General features: G+C 47.0%; 4 protein-coding genes across 9 annotated transcripts in view; 3 read left to right on the top strand and 1 right to left on the bottom strand.

Annotated features, from left to right (window-relative positions):
* RANBP3 (RAN binding protein 3) overlaps positions 1-7929 on the top strand; it is a 45245-nt gene extending 37316 nt beyond the window's left edge. For 5 of the 6 annotated variants that reach the window (XM_067313029.1, XM_067313027.1, XM_067313031.1 and 2 more), the window contains 7 exons: positions 11-89; positions 583-685; positions 1598-1722; positions 2446-2566; positions 3254-3396; positions 5300-5480; positions 6414-7929. In XM_067313029.1, the coding sequence (XP_067169130.1) occupies positions 11-89; positions 583-685; positions 1598-1722; positions 2446-2566; positions 3254-3396; positions 5300-5480; positions 6414-6457 (796 nt within the window). In that variant the 3' untranslated portion in view covers positions 6458-7929. The remainder of the gene's footprint in view (positions 1-10; positions 90-582; positions 686-1597; positions 1723-2445; positions 2567-3253; positions 3397-5299; positions 5481-6413) is intronic. The other variant, XM_067313028.1, reaches the window with a different exon arrangement.
* A 7372-nt stretch (positions 7930-15301) lies between these two features.
* Positions 15302-15888, bottom strand: VMAC (vimentin type intermediate filament associated coiled-coil protein). The gene is made up of 2 exons (XM_067313081.1): positions 15698-15888; positions 15302-15578 (listed from the first exon to the last, which is right to left on the bottom strand). The coding sequence occupies exons 1-2, from the start codon at positions 15886-15888 to the stop codon at positions 15302-15304; spliced, it is 468 nt and encodes a 155-aa protein (XP_067169182.1).
* A 56-nt stretch (positions 15889-15944) lies between these two features.
* NDUFA11 (NADH:ubiquinone oxidoreductase subunit A11) lies at positions 15945-18922 on the top strand. Its single transcript, XM_067312664.1, has 4 exons — positions 15945-16058; positions 16429-16521; positions 17506-17628; positions 18728-18922. Exons 1-4 carry the CDS (start codon positions 15977-15979, stop codon positions 18838-18840), a joined length of 411 nt encoding a protein of 136 aa, XP_067168765.1. The 5' UTR covers positions 15945-15976; the 3' UTR covers positions 18841-18922.
* A 3786-nt stretch (positions 18923-22708) lies between these two features.
* KLHL33 (kelch like family member 33) lies at positions 22709-26217 on the top strand. The gene is made up of 4 exons (XM_067313080.1): positions 22709-23228; positions 23541-24474; positions 24850-25020; positions 25641-26217. The coding sequence occupies exons 1-4, from the start codon at positions 22709-22711 to the stop codon at positions 26215-26217; spliced, it is 2202 nt and encodes a 733-aa protein (XP_067169181.1).
* Positions 26218-27084: the final 867 nt, after the last annotated feature.

The raw sequence follows: 27084 nt of genomic DNA, 5'->3' as shown, positions 1-27084 counted from the left end.
TTCCCTCCAGTCTAGAGAACTCTACAAACAGTGCAGATGCATCCAGCAACAAGTTTGTTTTTGGACAGAACATGAGTGAACGAGTCCTAGTAAGTAATTTTCTCAGTAGTTTGCGTTATGGATTCAAACAGTATGACAGCTACCTCAGTACTGAGGTATGATTCAGGAAATTCTGTGCTTAATGTGTACCATCCCAAGATATAATTTCTAGTGCCTCACTGCTTGCTGTTGCTGTACTGTTGTGCTGGTGCAAAAGGGAAGCATTAATACTGTGCATTCATATTTATCTACCCATAGAGCTGGGAGTTCAACCAAGTATGCCTTGAGTTGAACTGTAGCTGAAATTGCTTTGGTTCATTGAACACAGGGTTGAAATTCAGTTTTAGGTCAAGCTGCATTTGACTCCATGGTCAGGGCAGTAGTGTAGTTTTTACTATGGAAGAATGTCATCTGTGGGATTCTCCTATTTTATGGTTTATAAACACTAGGGGCTTCCTCCAGTAATTGCTCAATAGTCTTTTTCTGTAAAACAAAAATTAATATGTATGCTTTCTTCTGTTTACCTCCTCTTATTTTGTAAAGAGTCCACCAAAATCAAATGATGGTAGTACAGAGAGTAATAAGGAGAATGCTGCTACAGAGTCTGGGTCTGAATCATCATCTCAGGAAGCCACACCAGAGAAAGGTGAACACCAAAATATACTTTTAGGAATGGTAGTTAATCCTTGTTTAAATGATTGCATTTTTTCAATATCTGACCGCTTTGTAAGAACTTCTGTGTTGCCTTTATTGTCCCCTGTAACCAACACTTAAAGGTACTGGCTTGGGGTGGGGAGGTGGCATGTTGGATGCTATGGATCCTCTGGTCCTGTTGTCCTTAAATACATAAGGCTATGCTGGCATTTTCATTGTCGTTCTACAGTACTGGGATTGTCTTAAGCAGAATGACAGTAGCAGGAATTAACAGAGAAGGTACTTTATTACTTGGACCTATTTTAGAAGAAATATGGCTACCCATTTTTTAACTTTTCTGCTATACTTCCAGTGTCTGAGTAAAATGTATATTGTGTTGTGTGGGTGCACCAAATGTAGTGTTTGAACCAGGAACTGTCTGCTGAGTTCTAGACTTCTGTGATTCTTCAAACGGCAAGATTTTCTGGAAATTTTGTCAGCTATGAATTTTCTCCAGCAAACTGCTTGTGAGCAAGTGTGAAAGTGGAAAATGAATCATGCCTTACATGTGTAGGTGCAACTGTGTAGCTGGTAGCAGTATCGGTACTGCTCAAACACCTACAGATATGGATGTGTCCGTGTGCTAGCAAAGGTCTTGCATAGTTGTATGTAGAAAAATTGCAAGTATGTAGGGACAAAATTTTCAGTAAGTTATCTCCTGTCCTTTAAGTCTTCCTGTGCTTTTTAAAGCAAGTCTTGAAGACAGACAGACTGCTTTAAACTTCAGATCTATTTCTAATCTTCTATTCCTGTCTGTCTTCTGTACTGTATTTCTCTAAATTCTGGTATACTTGTGAGACCTTTATAAATCTTCAATCATTATATGCAAATTGTTCTCAAAATAAACTTTCAAAATGTTGTTCAGCTAATAATATTTCAGAATCACTGGCAGAGTCTGCAGCAGCCTATACTAAAGCAACAGCAAGGAAATGTTTGCTGGCGAAGGTAGAAGTGATTACTGGGGAGGAAGCTGAAAGTAATGTGTTACAGGTAAGAAACTGGTGAAGTAGAGAGAAGCTTTGCATTTGTGAGGATTCATATTGTCGTCCAGCAGATGCATACTACCTGATTCTCTACAACCGGGCCGTCCTCTAGTATGTCTAATGTGCTGCTTTCTTGTGTTAAAATGCTAACTGTGGATATTTATGCTCAGATCCTTATTTTGTTGCTTCTTAATTTCCTCTTTCTGAATAAAATTCACAGCTTGGACAATCTAGACAGCTGTTTTACAAATCATAAGCATGCTTTCCTGAAGCAATCACACAAAAGCTTCTATCTTCTGCAAAACAGCTATTTTAAATAAATATTTTATTTAGTTTACTTAAATATTCTTTAAGTACTTTAATTATTGTACTAGTGCAGATTATTTTAGCTCAGAATGGGCTATCATGACTAAGCAGTCTGGTTTCTTGCCTAGCAGAAACCATAAAACCACACTCAGGAGTTTGTGTTCAGGTACTTGTTTGAATTAGTGATCTTTTAGAAGGACATTCAGTCATGATTCAAAGCTCTCTGATTTCAACAGTGATTTCTTTCTCATTGCAGTTGTTCATTAACTTAAATATGTTTATTAACTTAAGTATATACTTAAGAAAAACATGCAGGGTTTTGATGTAACTCTGAGGTATATACCCCTCCGCCTTGTCCTCCGTTTATAGTTTCTTGGTATTGATTTAGTCAGCTGTTACGCTATTGAGGTGTTTTTTGTTACAGATTCAGTGCAAGTTGTTTGTTTTTGATAAAAACTCTCAGTCTTGGGTGGAAAGAGGTCGAGGACTTCTGAGACTCAATGATATGGCTTCAACAGATGATGGAACTTTACAGTCTCGATTGGGTAAGAGGAACCGTAGGAAGTGAGTTACTGGATGATAGTCTGCGTTACTGCCACAGGATGCTTCCATCACAGATAGTAGTAGCCACTTTGGGTTATATCTTAGTTACAGCAGCTCAGAAAGCAGTTTGCACCGTTTCTTTTGCTTCATTTAATGACTATATCCTCCATAGAGAGGATCTTTTCAGATCCTCTTATTGTAACCAATATGTTCCAGTTACTTCTGGATTTTTTTTCCTCTAAAAGCAAACTGTATTTTGCAATTAGAATATTTGACTAGAAATTACAGTAATGTTCTTCAGATCTGAACTCTGTGCTCTTTGGGACTGGGCACTTGTGAGAGCAGTCTCTTTGAATAGTGCAGTCATTCAAATTGGCAGGAATTTGTGTTAGCCTGAGGTTATCAGCTCAGCTCAGTGAACAGTGATTAATGACTTTGATCTGTGATGTATGAGACTTTGGGCATGTTTAATTGTCTAAATATCTTTAAACATGTCTGATGCTCTTTATTAGCCTGCAGTCATCTTATTAACAGTCATGACAAGACCCCTGTTTTAAGAGTTTTTCCTTACCTGATATACCTTGTAAAGAGACTTACAGACACTTATTTAAAAAAAAGGTCATCTTGGCTGGTTTTGAGTTTCCTGTTTTGTCTTTTTCCTCCTAAATAATCTTCTGTGTTGGCTCTAGTGATGAGGACTCAGGGGAGTCTCAGGTTAATCTTAAATACCAAGCTTTGGGCTCAGATGCAGATTGACAAAGCCAGTGAGAAAAGTATCCGGATCACAGCCATGGATACAGAGGACCAGGGAGTTAAAGTTTTTCTTATATCAGTGAGTACTGCTTTTTTTGCTTACCTCCTAATTTTCCCCCCACCATGTGCTCGTGTGCACGCACACCCACCCACCCAGCAGGTAACTGGCTTGGCAGACTTCTCTCGTCCAAAAAGCATTACTAGTTTTGAAGAAATTCCCCTTGGAAGGCTGCTCTATGCTATCCAAAGCATTGACATGGAATTGTGGAAACTATTCTGTGCTTATTCAAAATGTAGCTGCAGTGTAAGATTAATGCTAATCATCTTTGGTTAACAAGGAGAAGAGGATGCATTTCACAGACTTCTACATAATGGCTTAATAAAAATGAGGCCTACCAGAAGTTACGTAGCATGAGAGAACTGTCGCTGTCTACAGCGTGGGTGGACGTAGAATGTTCTTGACAGATATTTAATGTTTCATTTTTAATCAGCATGTGTATTAGTAGTAAGACAGAAAATGTTTTAACTTTGATTTTCTTGATTTTTACTTGATGGAGCATTCCAAGCAGTAACAGGCCAATGAACTGATTTCTGTGCCTGGTAAATGGTGTAACAGCAATCACAATTAGAGTTACTAAAACACTTGAATAGTGATACAGTCGGCAAGAAAGAGTGGTCATTCCCTAATATCGCTGGGAGAATTTATAGAATTTGAGAGGTCTGGCCACATTTTATTGACCTAGTCTGGATCTACACAAGGCATTGCTATAGAATTAAGTGTTGTCATGGATCAAAAATTAAGAGAACACCAACAAATGGTCAGATTTGCCTCTGACATTAGGTTTGTAGCACCAGGATCTGGAGTCCCAGAGTGGAACTAATGGTACCAAATATACATTAATGAATAAAAGAGCAAAGCAACAAGATGAGTAGGTAACTTCCCTCAGCATTTTCTTTAGGCTTAACAAATTTGAGTTAAATTGTCATCAGATTATTCACTATTAATTTTAGCATTGATAAAAAGTATCTTATATAGAATAATTAATTCATTGCAGCTCACTTCAGGGGAATTTTGCAAATCTAGAGGTAGCTATGAGTGACAGATGGGGAGGGAGGGGAAAAAAAGTTTTTTTATGAAAGAAACTGAGAAGTGGTGGTGTTACCTTAAAAGTAACTTGGGAATGCTAAAGGTACTTAGTGTGCAGAATTCATTGACATAGTGAAGACCAAGTTTTGTAGTACTCAGAAAGGAGTTGTCTTTTAAATAATGTCTATTAAATGCCTAGTTTGATAGGCCTAAAAATTCTCCTTTTGAAGGCCTGATTTAGCCATTAACCTTTGAGAATATAGAAAAAATATTCTGTAGAACAGGTTGTCACAAATACTTCCCTCTGGAACAGCTGACCAGTATAAGAGTGTAATAAATATGAAGAATCGCATCCCTGACTGCATGTTTGTTCTGTTGTCTCATTATATCTTATGTTAATTTTATGCAGTATGTCATGAAATGGTTAACCGTCTTGATTAACAGATGTGTGAAGTTGAGTGATAGCAAACCTAGAAAATCTTATGCAAGGCAGTTTTTAATGGTCTTTTAATTTAAGCTTAAGCTTTTGGGGGTGTCAGGAAAGGCATGACTCTGGGATGAAGAGGGTTGCATGTAATTCTTTATGAAGTCAGCTAGTGCTAGTTCTGCTAGCGAGAGAAGGTCGGTGCTGAGCAGAGGGGAATATACTCTCATTATCAAAGTTGAATATATCCAGCATTTTACCAAGTATTCTGCAGCTAGTTCAACTATAGTTTGAAAAACCTGTATGGGAAAACTGAAAGGTGGGATGTGAAATGTTTGGCATGACTGCCTTGTATTACATAAGGAGTTGTAAGAGAATAAAAAAACTACTTATACCTTTTTCTTGTTTTTGAAAAAATATATATATTCTATATATATTCTATATATATATATGTATATATATAAAACATAGGCAAGCTCTAAAGATACAGGGCAGTTGTATGCTGCATTACACCATCGGATCTTGGCTTTGCGGAGTAGAGTGGAACAAGAACAAGAGGTCAAGAATGTAGCACCTGAGCCGGAGGTAACACAATCAAATGAGGAAGACAGTGATGATGATGTCATTGCACCTTCAGGATCAGTTGGAAGTGGTAAGCAAGAAAGACACCAAATTTCCTGGTTCTCCATACACTTTCTCCTTTGTCCTTTAAGGCAGACTGTCCTCTCTGCAACTATATCCCATAGGTGTACTTCTGATCCGTTACTTCTCCCAGATGTTTCTGGAATAAGACTTGTTGCATGAATTATCTTTTTGAATGCAAAAATCTATAGCTATTTCTGCAAACTGGTAAAAAGGCCCCTGTGCTTGTTCCGTCTACTCTGACTTGCATGTCATAGTTCAGCAGCGTTGATCTGTGCTTCAATTAGTTCTAGCCTTGTTTACTGGACTTCTAAGGGGTGGTTTTAAATTTCATTTTTGCCTTCAACATGGCCAAGACTTGCACTTAAAACATGAGATGACTATCTTGGGCCACTTCTAGTGGGCAGGATCCAGACTGATCTTTGAGTAGAGAGTTACTTGGAAAGCACAAGGTTATAAAAGGGACATGGAAAGAGTGTAATTGATTTAGTTGTATGTGAGGGGACCATAGTGATTAAAAAGATACTAGTCATCAGTTGGAGGAAAGTTTCCTTCTGTACCCTTGACTGGAGTCATCTGTGCTTTGCCTTTCTGTGGCTTAGAACTTTCCACCTCTTACTGTGACTAGTCCTCCATCCTGATTTACAGCAGAAAAAAAGGGGAATGGGCATGAGCAAAAGCTCCTACCAAAGCTCCTAGGCAAAAGCCTACCAAGCATGGACTTGGAGAGGCAGCTCTGGTGGAAACTGAGTGGCAAGATTTTTCAGTGGACAGAATTTAGTCTGGAGAGGAAGAAATAAGAGGAAAACCTCTACTGTTCTCACCTGTCACTGAAATCCTAAACCTGAGACTTCTCTAGGCTTCTCAGAATGGGGTCCCCTAGTGTAAGGCAAGCAACAGAAGACAGATATTTATTATGACAAATAACTACTCTTTGTTTCAGGTCCTAACGATGAAGGTGACGGGCAGAATGTTGGCAGCACATAGCAGAAGTGAGCCGATCTGCTTGCAAGGCTGCTATGAACACCATCTTGCAGGCATCTCTCTGGATACCCCAGGCCAGCTATTGTTTCAGGCAGTGTTGAAAGCTCCAGGACTTAAGAACTGTGCATCCCTGTTCTGTTTGTTTGGTTTTTTGGTCTGGATCAGTAGATTCCACACAAAAAAAAGCAGACTTGGAAACTACCTGAATGTGGTTTGGGACGTGAAAGCTCATCATATTGATGAGCCAAAAAAAAAAAAAATCCAAACATTTCCCCTCTTCCCTGTAATTGAAATGGCACATTACAGCTTGTCACGGCTTTTCATTGGGACCTTTTGACTGTTTCTTCAGTAGTTCATGTCTTGCAGGCCTCCGAGATAGAACTTTCCAGCACGGTTCCAACTTGAATTCTGCTTTCTTATCCCCTATTTCCCCTTATGAGTTTCTGCCACCTGCAGGGAAGCCCTGTCCTGCTCGGTTCCTATGCTCACTGACTGCCCTTTGGGGTTCATTCTCTTCTGGACTGCAGATGGGGCAGCTTATGTTTTTACCTTTTAATCCCAACATAGGTTGCGGACACTGTTGTTCCCTGTATAGTGGGTTTGTAAACAGAGAGGAAAAAGACATTGTGGTTCACCAGGAAGGCTTTTTAATGCGTTAATGGGAGACTCTAAAGTCTACAGGATGTTTTGCTAACTCCTTTCTTTCTTCCCATTTCCATTATTATTTGGGGGTTTATATTGTGGTGATACTTTTTTATTTTAGTTTTTCAATAAGATGCTCTTGTGTGTTGAAAAAGTGAAACTATTGTTTTGTACTGTTCTTTTCTGTTACTATTTAAGGGAGAGCTAAGCCACTATATATAATAGATGTTGCATACAATTTTTCTTAGAAAATTATATGTTTCTGTGGCTACAGTAAAGTGTAGGAGGCATACAGGTTAAACCTTCAGAAAAGTTGATGAGGAAACAGTTGTTTGCCCTTGGAAGAATAAAGTAGGCTCATGTGATGAGCTGGGTCAGCCATTAAAATAAATCTGTATAAAAGCAGCTGTCATTTAATGGCTTGATTCAACAAGCTATTTAAGCACTTGCCTGACTCCCATATGTGAATGATCTTATTGAAGTCAATGCAACTATTCATGCTTAAAGTTGAGTACCTTTTTAAATATCTTGCTGAATGAATGGCCTTAAACAGAAAATAACTTTTAACCCTTCCTGTCCCTATTCTGTTTCCTGAAGTCTTGCAGCATGAACAAAAAGGTAATATTGCCAGCTCTGAATAGTTTGGGCTGAAGGATATTGTATTATGTTCCACCAAAATAAAAGCAAGAACATGTTTTCCTGTGTGTAATTCTGAAGTACTCCTGCTGTAACCACAATTTACTTTTTGCTTTGGATGTTTTCTAATTATTTGGGCCTTTTGTGTGAAAGTTGAGTTTTATTTTGTTATTAAAACATATGGTATATTCTTCTTATCCAGCAAAGTTGGAATTTAATAGTCACCTAAGAACAGTGACTAGGTCATTTTCCTATAAATTCCCCAAACTGTTCTATTTCCTTTGTAAATAGATTATTGGTAGATAATTTTTGACTTGCTTGCTCTTTTTCCTGTAGGTTAAGGAGATCTAAAATGCACCATTAAAAGAAAAAAAATGTGTGTGTTGGGGGGGCGGGGGGAGGGAGAAGTATTTAATGTAGCATAAGTAGAAAATGAAAACCCAGGTTGTAGCACAAAAGCAACTTTGAAATGATTCAAATGTCAAAACAGCCCTTATTGCCTTTACGTTAATGAAAACATACTTTTCACTGGGAGTCCAGACAACATTTAATTTTACTTCTTGTCCACTGCTAACTGTTGTTGGAGACTTCAGGTATCGGGGGTGATGTTTCTGGTTTTTTACATTGATATATCTGGACTGTCTGCTCATGAATTTTTGCATTCTGCTTTTTTCTCCTTAGTTGTGGGTGTTCCCCCCTGCCTTTTTTTAACCATGCGCAAACATCGATGCACTCTTTCTTATGTAGCTAGCTAACAAAAATCTAGCATGTTCCTTGATGCCTACACAACTGTTCTTCTGCATCATGTGTTTTGGGGAACTCCGGTGTTTTCAAACAAATGATCTGCATTTTGGATCTTGGATCTTTTTACACTGATACTTGGATTTTAAACTGCTCTTTTCAAACAAACTTTCAATGTAAAGCTTTTAATTGTCAGCATAAAGATCATTAAAATTAATAAGGTGTCTTGGTCAGCAGGGCCTAATTGTGGAAAAACAGGTGTTATTTCCTGGTCTCCAACTCCATTAATTTTGGGATCTGTATAGAGTCTCACTTTGAGGTGCTTTACCTAAATGTGAATGAAATTGGTGGTGCATGAAGATCCAGAAGAACGGAATAAGCATGTTTGTTTTGATGGAGTTTAGTGGTGTTACAGAGTCACCTATGGCATTCATTAAAAAAAAAAACAAAAACAAAACTGGCAGCTATTTACTGATACAAATTTATTTCAGATGGAAGCCTTGCATATATGTTTATAGTGAAGAGAAAAATATTTCATATTAGTCCAAAACTTTATGGCTTGTAAACCACTAACAGAATTGGCTATAAATTCAAGCCCTGTCCAGCAAGATGTAGGAGTGAAACTCTAACATGCTTTCTGCTTTAAGCCTTAGCAAACTAGTGACAAGTAAAACCAGATAATGCCCATGTGTTTTGAAAGATCTATGTAAGATTGTCATATCAAAATGTACTTGGGAATTTCATTAAAACTTTTAACAAAAAAAACAAACAAACAAAACAACCCAAGCCCTGTGTTGTATTTCCTGTGCTTGGCAATGGCTGGTTCAGAAGGGAGGTCGATAGTGTTTGGGTTTGCCTTGTTCCAGCAGTCACCTGCCCGCGCCCCTCTGTATCTTTGCTCCAAGGTCTGTTGTTAACAGATGGATTTAGCAGTTACTGCTTATTTTGTTCTTGCTGCTGACTGATGTGGCTACAAAATCTTCAAAATTCCCAGGAAAAAAAAGACACTAAGATTGAAGCTGAACCCTTGTGTTGAGGAAGTGTTACAGGAATGGTGGCGTTATTAAAACCAAGAAAAAAACAAGAAAAAACCTCCTATGTCCAGTAAATTAAAAAAAAAAACTATACCTGTGGGAAATATTAAGATAAAAAGTGGAGTTAAGACATCCTTCCGTAGCCCAGTTCCCATTGCCACAATGTACAACTTATAAGAGATAACAGGGCAGGGAAGGATCTCAGTAAACTAGTTCACTGCAGGCCTCCACTGAAACCCAGCTGGGCAGATTTCTAAGCTGTTAGGAGCCTGCAGGGATAAAAAATGTGTAATGTCTCTCCCACTTGTTCCCAGCCTATTGCATTGCCTAGGTATTTCTAGCATTAAATAGATGCATTCCTTGGACTGGCCTTTGTCCTCTCCCAGCAAGTGCAGACAATGGTTTATTCCCTTTCTCTGTCTTGAAACATGTTAATGTTTCCCCTCGATCTTATCTAGTCTGAGCAATTCTAATTATGGTAACTGCCATCATTTGTCGTGCAAGATTGCATTAAACTGACTTTTCACTGTACTTTTTTTCTCCCCTTGTTCTTTGGTCTTTCAGTGCACTGAATTGCTAAGATGGACTTGTATACTTAGGAATTAGGAATTAAGATTGCCTTAAGTTTTGGTGTAGGTATACTTTACAAACAGACTCAAAGATAACTTTTGTAAATAGAAGTCTTGTATTTAAAGATAGTATTCAGAGTGCCCTTTTGACTGCCTTCTTTCAAGGGTTTAAAGATATTAAAGGTGAATTTGTCATCGGGAAAACTGATAATTCTGCTGTTGGGGATGCCTTTTCTAAGGGTATCTGTGACTTGAATGTGGGATATGTTTTAAATGAGTTATTATTGATAGAGTTTGATAGCTTAGCTTCAGCTTCTAATGAGTTTAACAGCCCTTTTTTAAATGTAAAACCTAGAAAAACAAAGCGATTATGTCGTATTTGATGTCCTTTTCTGGTTCTTAAGAGACCAGGAGGTATCAGTCAAACTGCCAGCTTGGGGACCTCTGCTGCTACTGGTTATCCCAAGCAGTCCACGCAAATCATCAGCCTAGACCAGTTGTCCACGTGCGTCCAAGGACCTTGCTTTTTGCACTGGCCACTGGGAAGTAGCTTATTGTTACCGTTGGATTTGATCAGCCCACGTGGAGCTCTGACATCTCAGTAAACCTTGCTCTAAAGAAGCAAGAAAAGTGAAAAACAAGTTTTATAACCATGGTATTTCTTTCCACAGCTCTAATCTTCCAGCACTTGCACAGAAGAGGGACTTGGTGGGACCTCTGATCTGATGCTTTTGACTTTGGGGATTAAACAACTTGTGGTAACTGAGACAGCTAGACAGCTCAGTCATTGCTATGGGCTGCATCATTATTATTATTATTATTATTATTATTACTACATTCAGGCTGCTCCTTCAGTATTTGTATAGTGCAACATCTTGCAGAGAAGATGAAATTCCTGTTCTGAAGCAACTGCTATACATAGAGATGGGAAGTTTGAGTAAGCCCATACAAAGAGCTTTGAAAAAAACAGGGGAGGATGGGGGATATGTTTTGAATGTAACTTAATTGTGGGGGGGGGGGGAGGGGTTGTGTCTCTATTTCTCAGAAAAAAATCAGAGGAAGAGGGGAAACAACTTGCTTGTAATACAATGACAAGTGATTCATTCCCTCCACCACCACCCCCCAATTTAAAAATTAAAGGAACTATAACCCAAAAGCCTATCTCTGTATTAAGTTAACTCTGTTGTGTAACTATGGTCTAGACTTAACCTGAGGGGTACATGGCTGCAATGGTTTATTTTTCACTCATGTGCCCTTAGGCTTCCGTGTAGGACAGTCTGTTCCTATACAATGCTCACTGGAGAATTGCTACAGACACTCACTATAAATAGGTAAGTTCAGTTATAGCAATGTCTAAGTCGATCTGAGTTAGTAAAGTTGCTCTTAAAACATCTAACTCAAAATACTTTGAGCGCAGAGGGTTAACTGCAGGCTACAGGTAAAGCAAAGTGAGAGCTGCCCAGAACTGGGTGACTTCTCCCATAGCTACATGTGCCTGCCAAGACCAAGGGGAGAAGTCGGGAAAAGTCTCTGTCCCACCCCACCCTCTGTAGAAGGTGCAGCATGAATCAACTCTGTGTAATACATGTTCAGAGGGACAGAACACCTTGAATGCAGCTGCTTAAACAGAGCGCTAGACATGATTGCACAGTCTTACCCTGTGCAGGACTTGATTGCTTGCGTACGTTTGTTTTGTGGCAAGCTCTTAAGGGCATATTGTGCTAATGCTCTCATGGGTTCTCTAGTCCTGCTGTCCATGAAGATGCTGCTGCCCTTCTTTAGATGTGCTTTAAAAGGACTTCAGCAGCCAGAGGAGGAAAACGGCCTGTATCTTGGTGTAAACTGCTTCCTCTAATAAACTGCGAGTGATACATGATCGCTGCCTTTGGATTCTACTGCAAGAACAGCCAACTTCTTGATGGGAAATTGTGCAGCAGACTTGCTGTTGCTCCTGCATACTTCAGACTGAGACTCCCTCTATCATTAATACACAAAAGACCAACTGATCCTGTAACTGAAGGATGCTGAGACGGTTCTAGAATGAGGAGGACTTGTCTTCCCCTGCCATGTCTAACTTTTGAATAAAAGGAAAGAAAAAAGCAGGCAAGATGAAGCTTAATTCAAGTTTTAATCGAGTTACAAATTTTAATATTGGGGAAAACACTTGGAACTGGAAGAGCTTGGTTGGAAGGGAAATTCACTGAGAGGATCACAGTAAGTTGCTGAATATTTTTATTGTCAAACTGAGAATAACCAAACAGATAAAACACATTAAGTACTGTGGCCTGAGTGTGTCAAAATCTCTTTATTTTATGAGGAAAAATTAAGTAAAGATACAAGTATAACAACGTACAGCGATAGCTAGAGAATTAAAAGAGAGAGTCCATGAAAATTCACAAGCAATAAAGTTCCCTTTAGTTATAACCGTAGCCCTTGCACAAACATCCCAGCATTGAACAGCTAGAGGAGCACAGCCCGTAGCGGTGACGTTCTTTTGGTTCACAGCAGAGAGCTGTCCCTGCGGGCAGGAAACAGTAAAGTGAGGCTCGCTGGCTCTTAACATAACGATACAGCTTTCAACACCAGCTTGGGTTAGGATAACGATATTCGGACAGTACACGGAACGAGCTGCAAATACCGAGCTGACTGAGCAAGTCTTCCCCCAGTTTGGCCCGCTGTAAGGAAGCGCAGGAAACAGGGCTACGTCTAGGAACGCATTCGCTTCAGAAAAATGCATGCAAAGGCCACGCAACGAGTTCAGCAGAAGAGAAAAGAGCAGTAGGCAAAGTCACGCGGTCAAGAGTAGTTAAACCGTTTCCTGTTAGTGCTTTGCAAGTTGGCTCTCAACATTTAGCTTATAAAAGGGCTAGGCTGTCCCTGCGGACTCCGCAACCAAACTGGCCCAAAAGCGCAGACTTGCCGGCAGCCCCAGGGCTTCGACCAAACGTCTCGGGAAGCCTGGAGTCCCCCAGCACCCGTTAGTGCGTGCCGGGGTTCTGCAATGGCAGCGGGCACCGTCTTAGTTGTGTTTCAAGTCAAAATAACAAAAGGTGTTAAAAATAATTAATCCAATGTCTGCTCTGTATTATCAACTGTGCCCATGTTTCGTCTTTGATAAAGTTAGTTTCACACTAAAAGGTGACCCAGGACTAAATGTACATTCAAGCTGGATCTTCAGAAATCAGGACTGGGAAACAAGGAACAAGTCAAACCAGTACTGAAACCACAGGCAGTTTTAGGACAGATTTGGCAGTATCTCCATATGAGAGCAGAATGGTACGGTGAAATTTAATACGCTAGCTACAAGGAAAAAGCCTTAGGAACGGACCGCTGCTGATGAACGAAGGAAAAGAGAAGATGAACTAGGGTGCTTTTATCATCTTTCACAGTTGATTTTAAAACTCCGTGATAATCTTAGAAAGCATTTTGACCAGATTGCCAGGAAGCAGACACACAGCAATGGTCAAATAAAAACATTCATAGAGCTTCCTGAGGTTTGCCATCTATTATTCAAACCTGTCCTGACTTTTTGGTTGTCTAGTGTCACAGCTTTGACTGGAATACATCGATGGTTTTTCCCCCTTGCGTACTTCCACTGCTCCAAGCGAAAAAACAGCCATTCCTCAGTATACTAAGAGTTTTGTCAGTTCAGTGGTGCAGGGTTCACGTCCCAAACACCAGTAATTAAGATGCATTTCCTTTAGGAATACAGTGTAATAAAATACAGGATGAATTTTTGCAACAGACTGACCATATCCTGTATTTTTCTGGAATGGAACAATGTGAAGCACACAGTAGATGACTGACATATTGTTCCTGCTTAATTTATATCGGTTTCGGTCTTGCCATTACACACACGTTAATCATTTTGTGCTGCATCCTGACCAAGGAGAAAAGGGTAACATCTAAATCAATGCCTCAATGCCGGGTTTTAGGGTGCACACACATTAAAAGGGTTGGTCTAGTTCTGGCCAGCTTCTCTAGCCTACCCAACAGCGGCAAACACTTGGGGAAAGAAGGAAAGTTTTCTCCTCCGAATGCAACATGCCATCTAAAAATCTTTAACTCTGTGCAAACAATTCTTAAAAACATTCAGATAGAAAATATACTATATCTTTATTGCATTTACTTTTCCTTCAGTATAAAAATGAACATCACCCTACATAAAATGTACACTCACAAGAAATTGCACATCTGCTTTAGACCTGTAAAACAAAAATCTTTGAGGCTCACAGACACCCGTTTGAGCCGTTTTCCCAGAGTTTGTACTGAGGTCGTTTCACATAAGCCATGAAAAGAATTTGCACTAGGATGCACAAGCATCTATTCCTGACCACCAACAAGGCACATACGTATGATTAATAGGTAGTTAAGAATTGCTAACTTATAAGCAACAAGGATAACAGAGCCAAAGCATACATAACCTGAGTTACCATTTAGCCAATAACCTGTTTTGCCAGAAAATACAAAGGAAGGTTTGGGATCTATGAAAATACAGGAAACCTCTTCTTTTCGTATAAATATATTGGATTTGTTTAAAACAGTTGCTCAAAATGAATTTCCTTCTGTGTTTAAAGCATACTATCTATTCCCATAGTTCATTTCTGACTGCGGAATTAAGAACAACGAACATTCCATATAAGAAGCGATAAATAAAACTCCATAAACCCGTATATACAATGATCGCCAGTCAGGTTTTCAGAATTCTGTGCTGCTTAAAGGCGAGTTTAGAAGAACAGCAGTGATTTGAGCAAACCGCAGGACATTCGCAAACCGTACAAAGGCGAGGGGACGGGGCGGGAAGCCCCGCAGCAGCAGCACCACCGTTACACCCAAGCGGCTCCTAACGACGGAGAGGGGAGCGCAGAGGGATTTCACGTTTTAAATACGTTTCGAATCCCGAAAATTCAGTAGAAAAATAGTTACGGACTAGCTGTGTTTCCAATTTTTTTCAGGTGAACGTTCTTTAGCGTCCGACCAGCCGCGCAGCAGGTCTGTCGCGCCGCCTCTCCCCGCGCGCCTCTAGGTCTAAAACACCCTCCCGAGAGGGGATTTCGGAAGAGAACGCGCTTTTTTTCCCCCTTTTTTCTCCCTGCGCCCGCTTCCAGTCCCAAACTCGCTTGTCGAGGGGAAAAACCACGGTCCTTCCCGCTGCGGCGTCAAGCGCCGCCGCCGCCGCCGCAGCCCCTCACGGAGCCTCCGAGCAGGGCGGCGGCGCGGCGCCCTCACACGGCGGTGCCGAAGGGCGCCGCGCCCAGGCCGCGCTCCGCCGCGGCGCCCTCGCCGGCCGCAGGCCCCGCGTCGGCGGCGCCCAGCCGCTCGCCCTCGGCCATGCAGGCCAGCAGCGCGTCCAGGGCCGGCCGGCTCCGGCAGATCCTGGCCAGCAGCTCGCTGCCGTGCCGCAGCCGGGCGACGAGCGCGTCCTTCTCCCGGGCGGCGGCCAGCAGCCGCTGGACGGTCTCCTCGGACGAGAGCAGCCTCTCCCGCAGCGCGGCGATTTCTCTTGGGAGGAAACGGGAGAACAAGAGGCTCGGACGGGAGCCGGGCCGGAGGGGCGCGGCCGGCGGCACACGCTGCCCCGGCGCCCGGCCGCCCCGCTCCCGCCCCGGCGCCCGCCGTACCGGTCCTTGGCGGCCTCCAGCGCCGCCAGCGCGGCGCGCAGCTCGCCGTCCTTGCGGACGAGGCTCTCGGCCTGCGCGCGCACCGTGCCCTCGGCGGCGCCCAGCCGCCGCTCCAGCTCCGCCACGCGCGCGTGCAGCGCCGCCAGGTGCGCGTTGGCCTCGCGGATCTGCAGCGCCGGCGGCAGCGACATGGCGGCGCGGGGCGGGGCCGCGCGCGCCGCCGCCGCCGCCGCCGCGGTCTCGCGAGAGCGCGCGCGCGCGCGCTGCCCTTCCTGCGCCATGGACACCTACTTGGACGGGCCCGAGGGCGAGCAGTGCCCGCGCCGCACCTGGCTCACCACGCGCGTCGGCGCCGCCGCGGGTGAGGCCCCGAGGGGCGGCGGGGCGGGGGGCGGCGGGGTCCGCTCGCGGGGCGACCACGGCCGCGGCCCCCTCCCCGCTTGGCGGCGGCCTCCGCCTCCCCTTCGGCGCTGCCCCCTGCGCGAGAAGCCCGGAGCGGTGCCGCGCTTGAAATAACCTCGACAACCCTGTGGGCTCGAGTCTGTGGGCCTCTTTCTTCTTTAACCCCCCCCCGCCCCCCCCCCCCGTGCTTAATAAATCAATAGAAATGGAGGCTGGTCGCGGTTTTGGGGGCACGCGAGCGGGTGGTGCGCGCTGGCGCCGGCTGCGGGGCCCTGGGACGCCTCGACACGCTGCTCACGGAAACGGTTGTGGTTTGTTTTCTGTCGCAGGCCTGGTCGGGTCAGCCTACCGCATTATCTTGTTTCAGCCCAAATCGGCGCTGGCCGCCTTGCAGATGGCAGCCACGGACAGCGTCACGATGGGTAAGGGCACGGGGCTCTCGGCGCCCTAAGCGCTAACGTCGCCGAGCGAACGGGCTGCTCCGGAATTCGTGGGTCCTCCGTGATCTGCCGGAGCAAGGGTAGTTTCAAGTACGGACTTCTAGCTCTGACTGTAGCTTTGTAATTGTGCTCACTATCGATTTGCCTCCAGCGTATACTTCCAAGGGATATAGTTATTTTAAGGGCAGAAGTCTAGAGCCAAAATGGTCTGCGGGGATGGGATATGTAATTCGGTTGACGAGAAAATGCCACTTTGCAGTTGCTTAATGATTTATTTACAAAATCAGTCCATTTTCTATTAGTCAAAAATAATTACAAGCCCCAGACTGGTGGGGGAGCAAATTGGGGCAGCAAACTGCCCTTAAGGAATGCGGAGCCGTCGGAGTTGCCCTGCCTGATTCCACATGAGGTTGGATTCGGAGGGAGTTTCAGCACAGAACCCAGTCGGTGCATTCCCATGGCACCGCTGTCTCCTGCATCCTGGGGGAACGCACCACGGAGAAGCCTGCTCCTTTTTGCCCCTTACGCCCTGACAGTTTGGGGGCTGCTCCCGTTGCCTGCTCTGGAAGGGCTGTTACTAAGTTTGAGCTAATAAGCCGGCTGGACGGGGCGGCCGTTGTCCGTGGCCATTCGAACACATCTTCTGTGTGTGCTGGGACACATAGCAGGTTTTTTGAGGGACCGGCGAAAGGCCCAAGGAGCCTAGTTGCGCAAAGGTGGCTGCACTGCTTCTGGACCAGAGAAGGTACCAGAAACAATCTAATAATACTTTCACAATGCTTAGCCTAATCACAGGGGCTAGGATGCGATGCCCAAAGGTAACTGAAAGCAGATCCAAATGCTTCAGTTTCCTTTCTCTGTTCTCCCAGAGGAACCACTGTACAGCACCATGCCTCTTAAAAATATGTTCTTGGTACATAATGCTCAGTTCCTTGAAGGATTTTGTCCTTTTACCTTTGTTTACAGCTACACTAGGAGCAGTGTTCGGCTTGACTACCTGCCTCAGTGCTCAAATCCGAGAGGAACCAGAGGATCCTTTGAATTATTTCATAGGAGGCTGTGCAACAGGAGCTGTCTTAGGTGCAAGAGGTAAATCTGGATCAATATAGGAGTGAAAACATTCCTGCTCTTGAAGTATTCTTAACACCTTTAAATAAATGCTGCAAAGTTACCTGCTGGTTAAATCTTCATATGCAGGAGATTTAGCTCTTCGCCTGTGTGGATACTCTAGGCTATATACACTGAATATTATTTTAACGTACTCAAAACTTCATGTGCCATAGTGCTAATATTATATATGTAATACAGCCATATGAAAGTGCCTGTAATGGGCAATGAAATGAGCCATCTCTGAGTTTCAAAACCTTTATATTAGAGAAAATTATAAAACAGTCTTGATGTCAGGTCTGTTCAGTAAAGATTCATCACATTATGTGAATCCTCTTTCATGCTAATTTCATAGATGCTCCACTGTACTAATACGGGTCTGCTAAAATAAATACTGCTAGCGAAGGAGACCAGAGATAACGTCAAGATGATGTACAGAATGAAAAGAGAGCTGACCCAGAGCTGCCAGTTATAATTACCAGTTATAACTTGAAATTGTAGAATGTGGAAAAAAAATAATAGTGGGAATCCTTGTTTTCTTGGCAACAAATGTGATTTATTTTACAAGGGAAAGATAGTCTAACATCTGCCGTGTGAATTCTTCATGCACTTGGAGGGACAAGCTATATCCTTCTGCTTTGTACATTGCTCATGTGACACGTCGTCAAGCTAGATTAGATCTTGCAGCATTTAGACAGCTCTTCTCTCTGGGCTTTTTCAGGCCCAGGTGTTAAAGGTTAGAGGGACTTTTAAGTTTAAATTGTAGCAAAATAGAATTTATCTTTACTTTTCCTAGTTGCTGAGCTGATAGGAGTCTGAAGCGATGATTGTTATTTTAGTCACTGAAATAAGCAATTTAAGATTCCCTATGTAAGGAGATGGGGTGATGGATTATAGAACCTTCATATTTCAAACTTTAGACTAAAACCATGAGTAAATGTAATTTAAAGAAATACACTTTTCTAATTCCTGTCAGCAGCCAACATTACTTATGGTCAAGTGACCAAATTCCAGAATCTGTCAACATCTACTGTATTGTACTATTGGCCTAATAGGTTTTCTTTTGGTTTGTTTTTTACAGCCCACAGTTACATGACTGGAACCACTGCATGTTTGGGTTTTGGAATTACAGCTGCTTTAATGAAGATAGGTAAAAAGGAGGGCTGGAGGCTGGTAGGACCTCCCAAGCTGTAAGTGTAGCCTTTCTTCCCTCCAAGTTATCTTGTAAATGTTCCGTGTAATAAGACATTGTGTAATAAAGATATTGTCAAATCAACAGTTGTCGATAAATTTTGACATCTTCCAGCTGTTTTTAGGATGTTTTTGTGCTGGGGCTGAGATGCAAAAAAGATGTAGCGATTGGAGGATGAAGCTTAGCTGTGATGCTCCTGCTAAGATCTTTTGTTCATGCACAAGTCATTTTGCCTCTGTGTCTCTGTATTGTGCAAATGAGCTTGAGAGGCAGAATAAATGTTTTCAGTCTGTCTTTTAAAAAAAAAATTCATGTAGTTTTGGGTCCTGCAGGAATTTTTGGCAGAGGTTGGGATTGCATCTCATTGACTCCATCAGTTAGGGTTTGGAATCAAAACTTTTGAAGATGTGTTTGAATCTACATTGAGGATGAGACCTCTGCTTTCCCTGGGGCTAGAAATTGGGGAGAGGAGGGAAGGAGACACAGATTGCACAGACCAAGGTGTTTGGGAGCCTGGGGGCTTTCACCTGTAAACATTCCAGGAAGTTCCACAGCTTGAGGGTTAGAATCGCAGACTAACTGAGGTTGGAAAGGACTTCTGGAGGTCTTCCTGCTCAAAGTTGGAGCAGATTGCTCAAGGCTTTGGTTGGATTTTCCGTGTCCCCAAAGATGAACATTTCACAGCCTCTCTGGGTATGTTTTCTTACCTACCCTGAGAAGTTTTTTCCTTCTCTCTAGTTTGAATTTCTCTTAGAGTCAAAACAGTCCTTGTACGTGGAGGGAGGGCTGTGGGCGCTTAGCCTATGTGTTTCTTCCTTCAGACAGCCGGGCTGGCTCTTGACTCATAGTTTTGTGTGTGTGTGTGTGTGTGTGTGTGTGTGTGTGTGTGTGTGATAATGTGCTCGTGAAGTCTTCTATAGGGGCTCTCTGCCACTTATGACCTCCCCAGTATCTTTAGGGGAGGGACTCTTCACACACGCACTGTGCCTTGAAGCCCAGGCAGGGTATGTTCCTGCTCTCACACGGACCCATTGCACCTTACAGGACAGCCCATACATCCCACTCCCTCCCAGAGCTACCAGGGGACCCAAACATCTGGTCTCCTGCCATGCTCTGTACCGTCCCGGCAGCCCTCTCGCCCCCGCTTCGGCTCTGAGAGAACCCAGGCATCTGGGTTCCCATCATCACCTCTCCCTGTAGATACTCTTACTGGGGACATGTCTCCAGTGTCACCGGTGCTGCCTGGGGCCCTTCCGCCTCCTGAAAAAACTGAAAGCACAGAGAAGCCGTAGGCACTGGGACATGGGTACACAGGGATGGAGACATGGGACATAATGCAGTGGGGACATGGGGATGCATGGGAACACAGGCATACTGGGAGAGGAAGATGGGAGGCATGGGAACAGAAGACACAAGGATGAAGGACAGGGAAGGGAGCACGACAGGCTGTGGAGAGGGACTGGGTGAGTATGGGGGGGGTTTGTCTTCATCCCAAAGGCTTTATTAGGTACCCTGGTTCAGCCTGGGCTCTGGGGGGGGGGACCTCCAGAACTGTGAGTCAGGTCTGAGGGGGTCTGATGGGCTGGAGACCCCCAACAGGGCCTGCCCAGGCCACTATGCCCAGGACAGCCCAGGGTTCATGGTCCTCTGGTCCCTGCCTGCACTCTCTCGCTGCCTAAGAGGAAGGAAAACTCAAGCAGCTTCCTTTGCTCCCTCTCCCTGCAATTTGCCTGTCCTCAGGGAACCCAGGTCCAACCCACTCCCGTCATGACGTAACCGAAGCCCTGGGACCTCCCTCCGTCCTGGGCCTGTCTCAGCAGCCAGGCGTCGGGGTCACGTGTCCAAGTCAGGCTATAATTACCCAGACACATTCCCTGGGGGTCATGGGAGCTTCCAGGAGCTGGGACAGGCGGTAAGGGGGACAGAATACACGACACACCGCGCGACACACAACATGGCACGCAATGCACAACGCGACACAACACGCCACACAGCACGGCACGCCACGCGATGCAGCAGGTGACACAACCGGCAACGTGCAGAGTGACACACAGCATGGCACAGCACGACACAGAAAGTAACACAAAAATGCAACACGCCGTATAACGGAATAGCCGACAAGCAATACCACAGTGCAGGACACAACATACGACACACAAAAATGCAACATACAATGCGATAAAGAAAATAACACAGGAGCGGACAGGCTACTTGACACCGTGCAACACAACAAACCATACGCACTGTGATATAACACACCATATGGCGTAACAGAGGAGACAACACAACGTGCAATGCAGCACAGGGTCACACACATGCCACGCAGAAGGCTTGACGCTACGGAACACCATAAAGAGGGCACACGCCATGCAACGTAACGAATACAACACGCAGTGCGATATGTCACAGCATGCGGTGTCCAAGAGGCAATGCACAACAAGCAACACGGCACAACAAACCGGAGAACACACAACACACAAGATGCGAGACGATGGTCAATGTGACACAACACAATATGCAACACAACTCGCAAGGCAGCACACCGCAACGCCAGACTGCCCACAGAACAATTCAACAGGCAAGAAACACCGCCACAGTTCTGACAGCCCGGTGTGCAATAGGCAACATGACCACCAACACACACGGCCGCTAAGGTCAGCACAACACACGTGCAATCTTGCTGCACCCACATGATGCACAGTGCAAAGGCACACGTAACGCGACGGGAGAAACAACACAAAACACACAACACAACACGCAGAGAGAGCACGGCTCTCACCCTGACTGCACCCGCAAGGTGTAACATGCATGCGCGCACGCACACGTACGATCTGCCTATAACACAACAGATGGGACAACACCATGTACAGCACACACAACAAAACACGGACACCGCAACACACAGCAATGCAATGCAGCAGTCAGTCGACACCAGGAAAACCCTGACTGCAAACCACGCGGTACTGCACACCCAGCAGACGCACGGGCACAAGACCTACACCGCAGCAGGAGAAGCAGCACAAGGTTCACACCACCACGTGGACCACACAGCCCAGACAATGCAATGGGCAGGAGACAGGCTGACACACCGAAATACACAACACAACACAAACCACAAAAAGCAATACCCTGACCACTCATACAACTGCACAACACTGCAACATGCAACACACATAATGAACTACAGACACCACAACACCCCCCAAAATGCAGCCGTCAGCACAGCGGAGACGAGACAGCACACAGCACAACTCCCACGTCAACTGCACATGCCCCCCCCACAGCACCCACAACATGGCACACCTGGCCCGCCGGAGGGTGGTGGTGGGGCTGAAACAGGGCGAGTGGAGCAGGCGGCTTCACCGTGGAGCAGTGGCTGGGCCTGGGAGGATCTGGTGGCCACAGCTATGGGGCAGGGGCTTTGCCTGTGGCAGAGCACTGGTGGACTACGGACTATGAGCCAATGGTTGGGGACAGGGCTTTGTGGCTTCGGCTATGGGGCAGAAGCTTTGGTGGGGGACACTGAACTCAGCTTTGGGCGCTGGCTTTTGGTTGGGGCAGCAGCTTCAGGTAGGGAGCAGAGACTTTGGCTATGGATCAGTGGCTTCAGCTATGGCGTAATATCTTGGATATGAAGCAGAGGATTCAGCTATGGGGCAGAGGCTTTGACAGGGAACATCGGATAGCTGTAGGGCAGTGGCAGGGTCTAGTGACCTCAGCTACGGTGTAGAGACTTTGGTGATGGATCCAGTGGTTTTTGCTTTGGGGCAGCAGCAGGACCCAGTGTCCCCAACCATGATTTCAGCTATGGGGCAGAGGCTTTGGCTATAGGAATGGCACCCTGACCCCCAATGTGTTCCCACAGGCAAGATGTGGGTTGCAGAGGGTCCAGCCCCAAACCAGTGGCACCTGTGGGATCGAGCCCACGCCGGACGCTTCCTGGACATGGCTGACCACCTCCGCACCGCGGGACAGCTGGTGGATGTGGCTGTGGGCCCAGAGGGTGATGTGGCCCATGCTGTGGTCCTGGCCTCTGTCAGCTCCTTCTTCCTCCATTTCCTGGAGGGCAGGACCAGAGAGCTGCCCCACGGCTCCCTGCCCCACATCCCCCTGCCACCAGGGGCCACACCTTGGGGCTGGCGGGCTGTGCTGGCCTTTGCCTATGGGGGAACCCTGCCCAACGGCAAGGAGAAGGAGGTGGAAGAGGCTGCCCAGGCCCTGGGGGCCCCCCGGGTGATGGCTGTCTGTGCCCCACAGCTGGAGGGTAACCCCCAGCCAGCTCCTGAGCCCCTGCAGGAGCAGTGGGAGACGCTAAGGTCCATGGGGCAACTCCACGCCAGTGGCTTGGGCTGTGACCTCCAACTCCAGGCAGGAGATGAGGTCATTCCAGGTGAGCTAGGTGCCTGGGTCCCCTGGGAGAGGGGGGAAGGGAGTGGGGGGACAGAGCATGCCTGGACACCTGGGTCCCTTGGTGGGGATGGTGGGGGCTGGGGGAGGGTTAATGCTGGGAGTCCCAAGTGATTGGTTCCAGGTGAAGCCTTGGATGTGGAGCTGGAGGTACCCAGATGACTGGTCCCCTTGTTGGGGGGCCTTGAGGATGGAGATGGTTCCTGGGGAGGGGGGGGGCTGTGAGGTGCAAAGGGCAGTGGCAGGATACCTGGATCCCCTGCTGCCTCCACACTGTTTCCTCCCTTCCACTTAGTTCAGCGCCTGGCCCTGAGCTGCTCCTGTGACTTCTTCCGGGCCCTCTTCACTTGCCCCATGCGGGAGGCGTCCCACGATCCTGCAACCCCGCTGGCCACAAGGCTGTCCCCAGCCGAGCTGCACCTCCTGCTCTCTTTCGCCTACACAGGGGCTGTGGCAGGGCCATGGCCCACAGTCCTGGAGGCAGCCGAGACCTCTCTGCGCTACCAGGCCTGGGGGCTCCTCACACTCTGCCTAGATGTTTTCACCCGTTGCCTGACCCCAGAGACTGGCCTGGATGTGCTGTCCTTTGCCATGGACTACGGGCTGGCCCATGTAGGCCGTGTAGCTGAGGACTACATCTTGGCCACCTTCCCCAGCGTGGTGGCCACACCAGCCTTCCTGGACCTTCCTGCACACCTCCTCATCCGCCTTCTCCGCTCTGATGCCCTCAATGTCCTCCATGAACTAGAAGCCTTGGAAGCAGCATCCCGGTGGCTCATGGCCAATGGAGGTGGTCAAGACAACCAAGCTGAGGAGATCCTGTCCTCTGTTCGCTTTGCCCTCATGTCTGGCCAGGAGCTGAAGAAGGTCGCATCAGTGGCCGCAGGAGCGGCTAACCCAGGGCTTCTCCACCAGCTTGTGGTCGCAAGTTTGGCCCCCATGGCCCATCTGCCATGCCGAGTGCGTTCATGGCCAGAGGTGCTGGTGGTCTGCGGTGGGGACACACTGACAACCAACATGGCTGCCCGGAAGCCCAGCAGGCACCTCTGGTTTGCCCACCGCTACCTCAGTGCTGTGGGGCTGGTGAAGCAGGTGGAATGGCGGGCTCTGGGACACTTTCCTGATGGCCCACGCTTCCGCCATGCTGTAGCTGTGATTGGCAACGTTCTCTACATCCTCGGTGGGAAGCACTACTATGGGGTCCGTGACACCCTGGCTAGTGTCTACAGGTGAGGGCCATGGAGGACGTAGAGGTGCCATGCAGCACCAAGATGTTGTGGGATCAAAAGAGGTGTTGGGAGACCTAGAAGTTCCACATGGGCCCAAGACATTGTGAGATTGCAATTGATCAAGTAGCCCCAGGGCATTCTGGGACTGGTTGGGTGTAGACTGGAAGGTTCCTGTCCTACTGGTGCCCGCCTACTCCGGGACAGTATGGGATTCATTAAGGGTGGGGTAGGGAGGTTCCCACCTAGAGATGCCATGTGGCCTCAGGACATTATAGCATTGGCTGTTTGTGGGTGGGATGTTGCCCTCAGCAATTTCAACATCACGTCCTGGTGTTGTGGGTAATAGCTCCCCTCCCCTCTGCCTCTCAACCCCAGGTATCAGCCCATGGAAGACTCCTGGGAGCACCTGGCCAGCATGGCCTGTGGGCGGAGCTACTTCGCAGCTGTGGCACTTGGGGGTTACATCTACGCCCTGGGGGGCAGCTCAGATGAGCTCTACTGCATAGACTCTGTGGAGTGCTATGACCTAGCCACCAACACCTGGAGGTGAGACCTCTCCACACAGACACCTGCCTTCCTCTGCCCTAGCAGCCCCTCGAGTTGGCCAGTGGTGCCCACTGAGTGATCTTGGGGTTACTGGCCAATGTTGTCCCTCCATTGGAGAATGGATCACGGGTTGTCTAACAGCAGTCTTTGGGGGAAGTCCATTGGGTGTTGACTGACTGTGTCCTTTGAGGTTCATTGGGTGTTGGCCAGCGATGCCCACTGGGTCATGAATGAGTTTCTGGCCTGTGGTATTCACTGGGAATCTCTTGGCCATCTGCCAGAGGGAGGAATCACTTGAATGTCTACCAGCAATGCCCACTGGGTGCTGGCCAGTGTTGCTCCTAGAGGGTCCATAGCATATTGACCAATGTTGCCCTTTGGGGGAGTCTCTTGTGGGTTGACCAGTGGTTGGACAATGATGCCTACTGGTAAGCCATTGTGTGTTCTCCAGTGTTGCACACTGGGGGTCCATTAGCTGTTGGCTGACATTGCTCATTGATCACTTGATGGCTCCATGGCTAGCAGTGCTTGCTGGGGATATCCTGGGCAGGCAGTTATGATGGGGCAGTCCTGCTTAACCTGCCCCCCCACCCCCAATTTCTCCCTCTCTCTTCTCCCAGGAGGTGCCAGCCACTGCCGGTGGCTCTGTGTGGGCACGCAGCCTGTGCCCTGGATGGTGCCGTCTACGTGTCGGGTGGGTGTGACGAGGCAAGCCGGTGCCAGGCATCCCTGCTGCGCTATGCCCCAGATGCACCTGCCATGTTCCTGGCCCCCATGAATGGTGAGCGAGCTGGCCACATCATGGAGGAGGCAGGTGGGCAGCTCTATGTGGCTGGGGGGTTGTGCCAGCGAGATGGGCAGACAGGCTACAGTGACCAGCTGTCCTTTGAGGTCTACAGCCCCAGCCTGGATTCATGGGTTTTCCTCAGCCCCCTGCCCCATGCCCATGTAGGGGGGGGTGCAGCTGTTCTGGGAGGAGAACTGATCATACTGGGAGGCTACAGTCATGAGACCTACCAAGACACCCACTTGATCCACGCTTACCAGCCAGGCACCAGGCGCTGGATCACTCGGGGCACCTTGCCCCATGCCTATACTGACTTCCGGGCCTGTGTCCTCACTGTACCCCCTGCCTTGCGTGGTCCTGACCCCCTGGGGGACCCATCAAGATCATCCAGTGACACCCATGATATTTAGGGGGACCTGAAAAGCTCCCTAACCCATATTGGGGTCCCCATGTAGCATCCATGGGCATCCCAATGGGGCAAAAGGCCCCCAGGACCCTTCCTCAGGAGCAGGGTCCCATTGTGACATCTGGCGCACCCCCATCCCCCCTGGGTGTTTGGGGGATTTCTAGACTACCTTCCTTTGGGAGTCCCTACAGGGCCCACCCCAACAATATTGAGACACCTCTGTGGCACCTTTGGGCACTCCCATGGGGCAGAGGGACTTCTTTTTGCCACCCAGTGTCCCCCAGGATGACTAGTATCCCCCGATATTGGGGAGGAGACCCTAGAAAGCACCCACAGGCACTTCCATGGGGCAAGAGTCCCCCAGAGACCCTAGCTTAGCACTGGAGGGACCCCATGCTTCATCTGATGTCCCTGGGACACTAAGGGGTTCCCCCTTAGCCCTTTTTCCCAGACTGTGGGGCACCATGGGGCATGGCAACCCCCCCACCATTACAACCCAGTGCCTCTGGGGATGTTCATGAGGTTCTCCCTCCCTGCTCAAGTCCTTCACTGGGAGCTGGGGAGCCCCCAGTTTCCCCAGACACTTGGAACGAATAAAAGCGGCTCCTGAATTGCCTGGCTGGATCTCGTTCTTACTGCTAAGGGACCCAGGTGTCCAGATGCTCCTCACAAGGAACGAGCGTGCTCGTGCCCGGCTCCATGAGCTCATACGGGCTCGTGCCAGGCTCTGCAGGCTCGTATGGGCTCATGCAGGCCTCTGAGGGCTCGTACAGGCTTATTCTGAGCTCTACAGCCTCGTACGGGCTCGTGCCGGGCTCTGCAGCCTCATACGGCCCCGCACCGGCCTCTACGGGCTCATGTGGACCTCGGT

Source organism: Apteryx mantelli, chromosome 30 (assembly GCF_036417845.1).
Source record: "Apteryx mantelli isolate bAptMan1 chromosome 30, bAptMan1.hap1, whole genome shotgun sequence".
In the NCBI taxonomy this organism is placed as follows: Eukaryota; Metazoa; Chordata; class Aves; order Apterygiformes; family Apterygidae; genus Apteryx; species Apteryx mantelli.
This window is presented reverse-complemented; position numbering and strand designations above follow the sequence as displayed.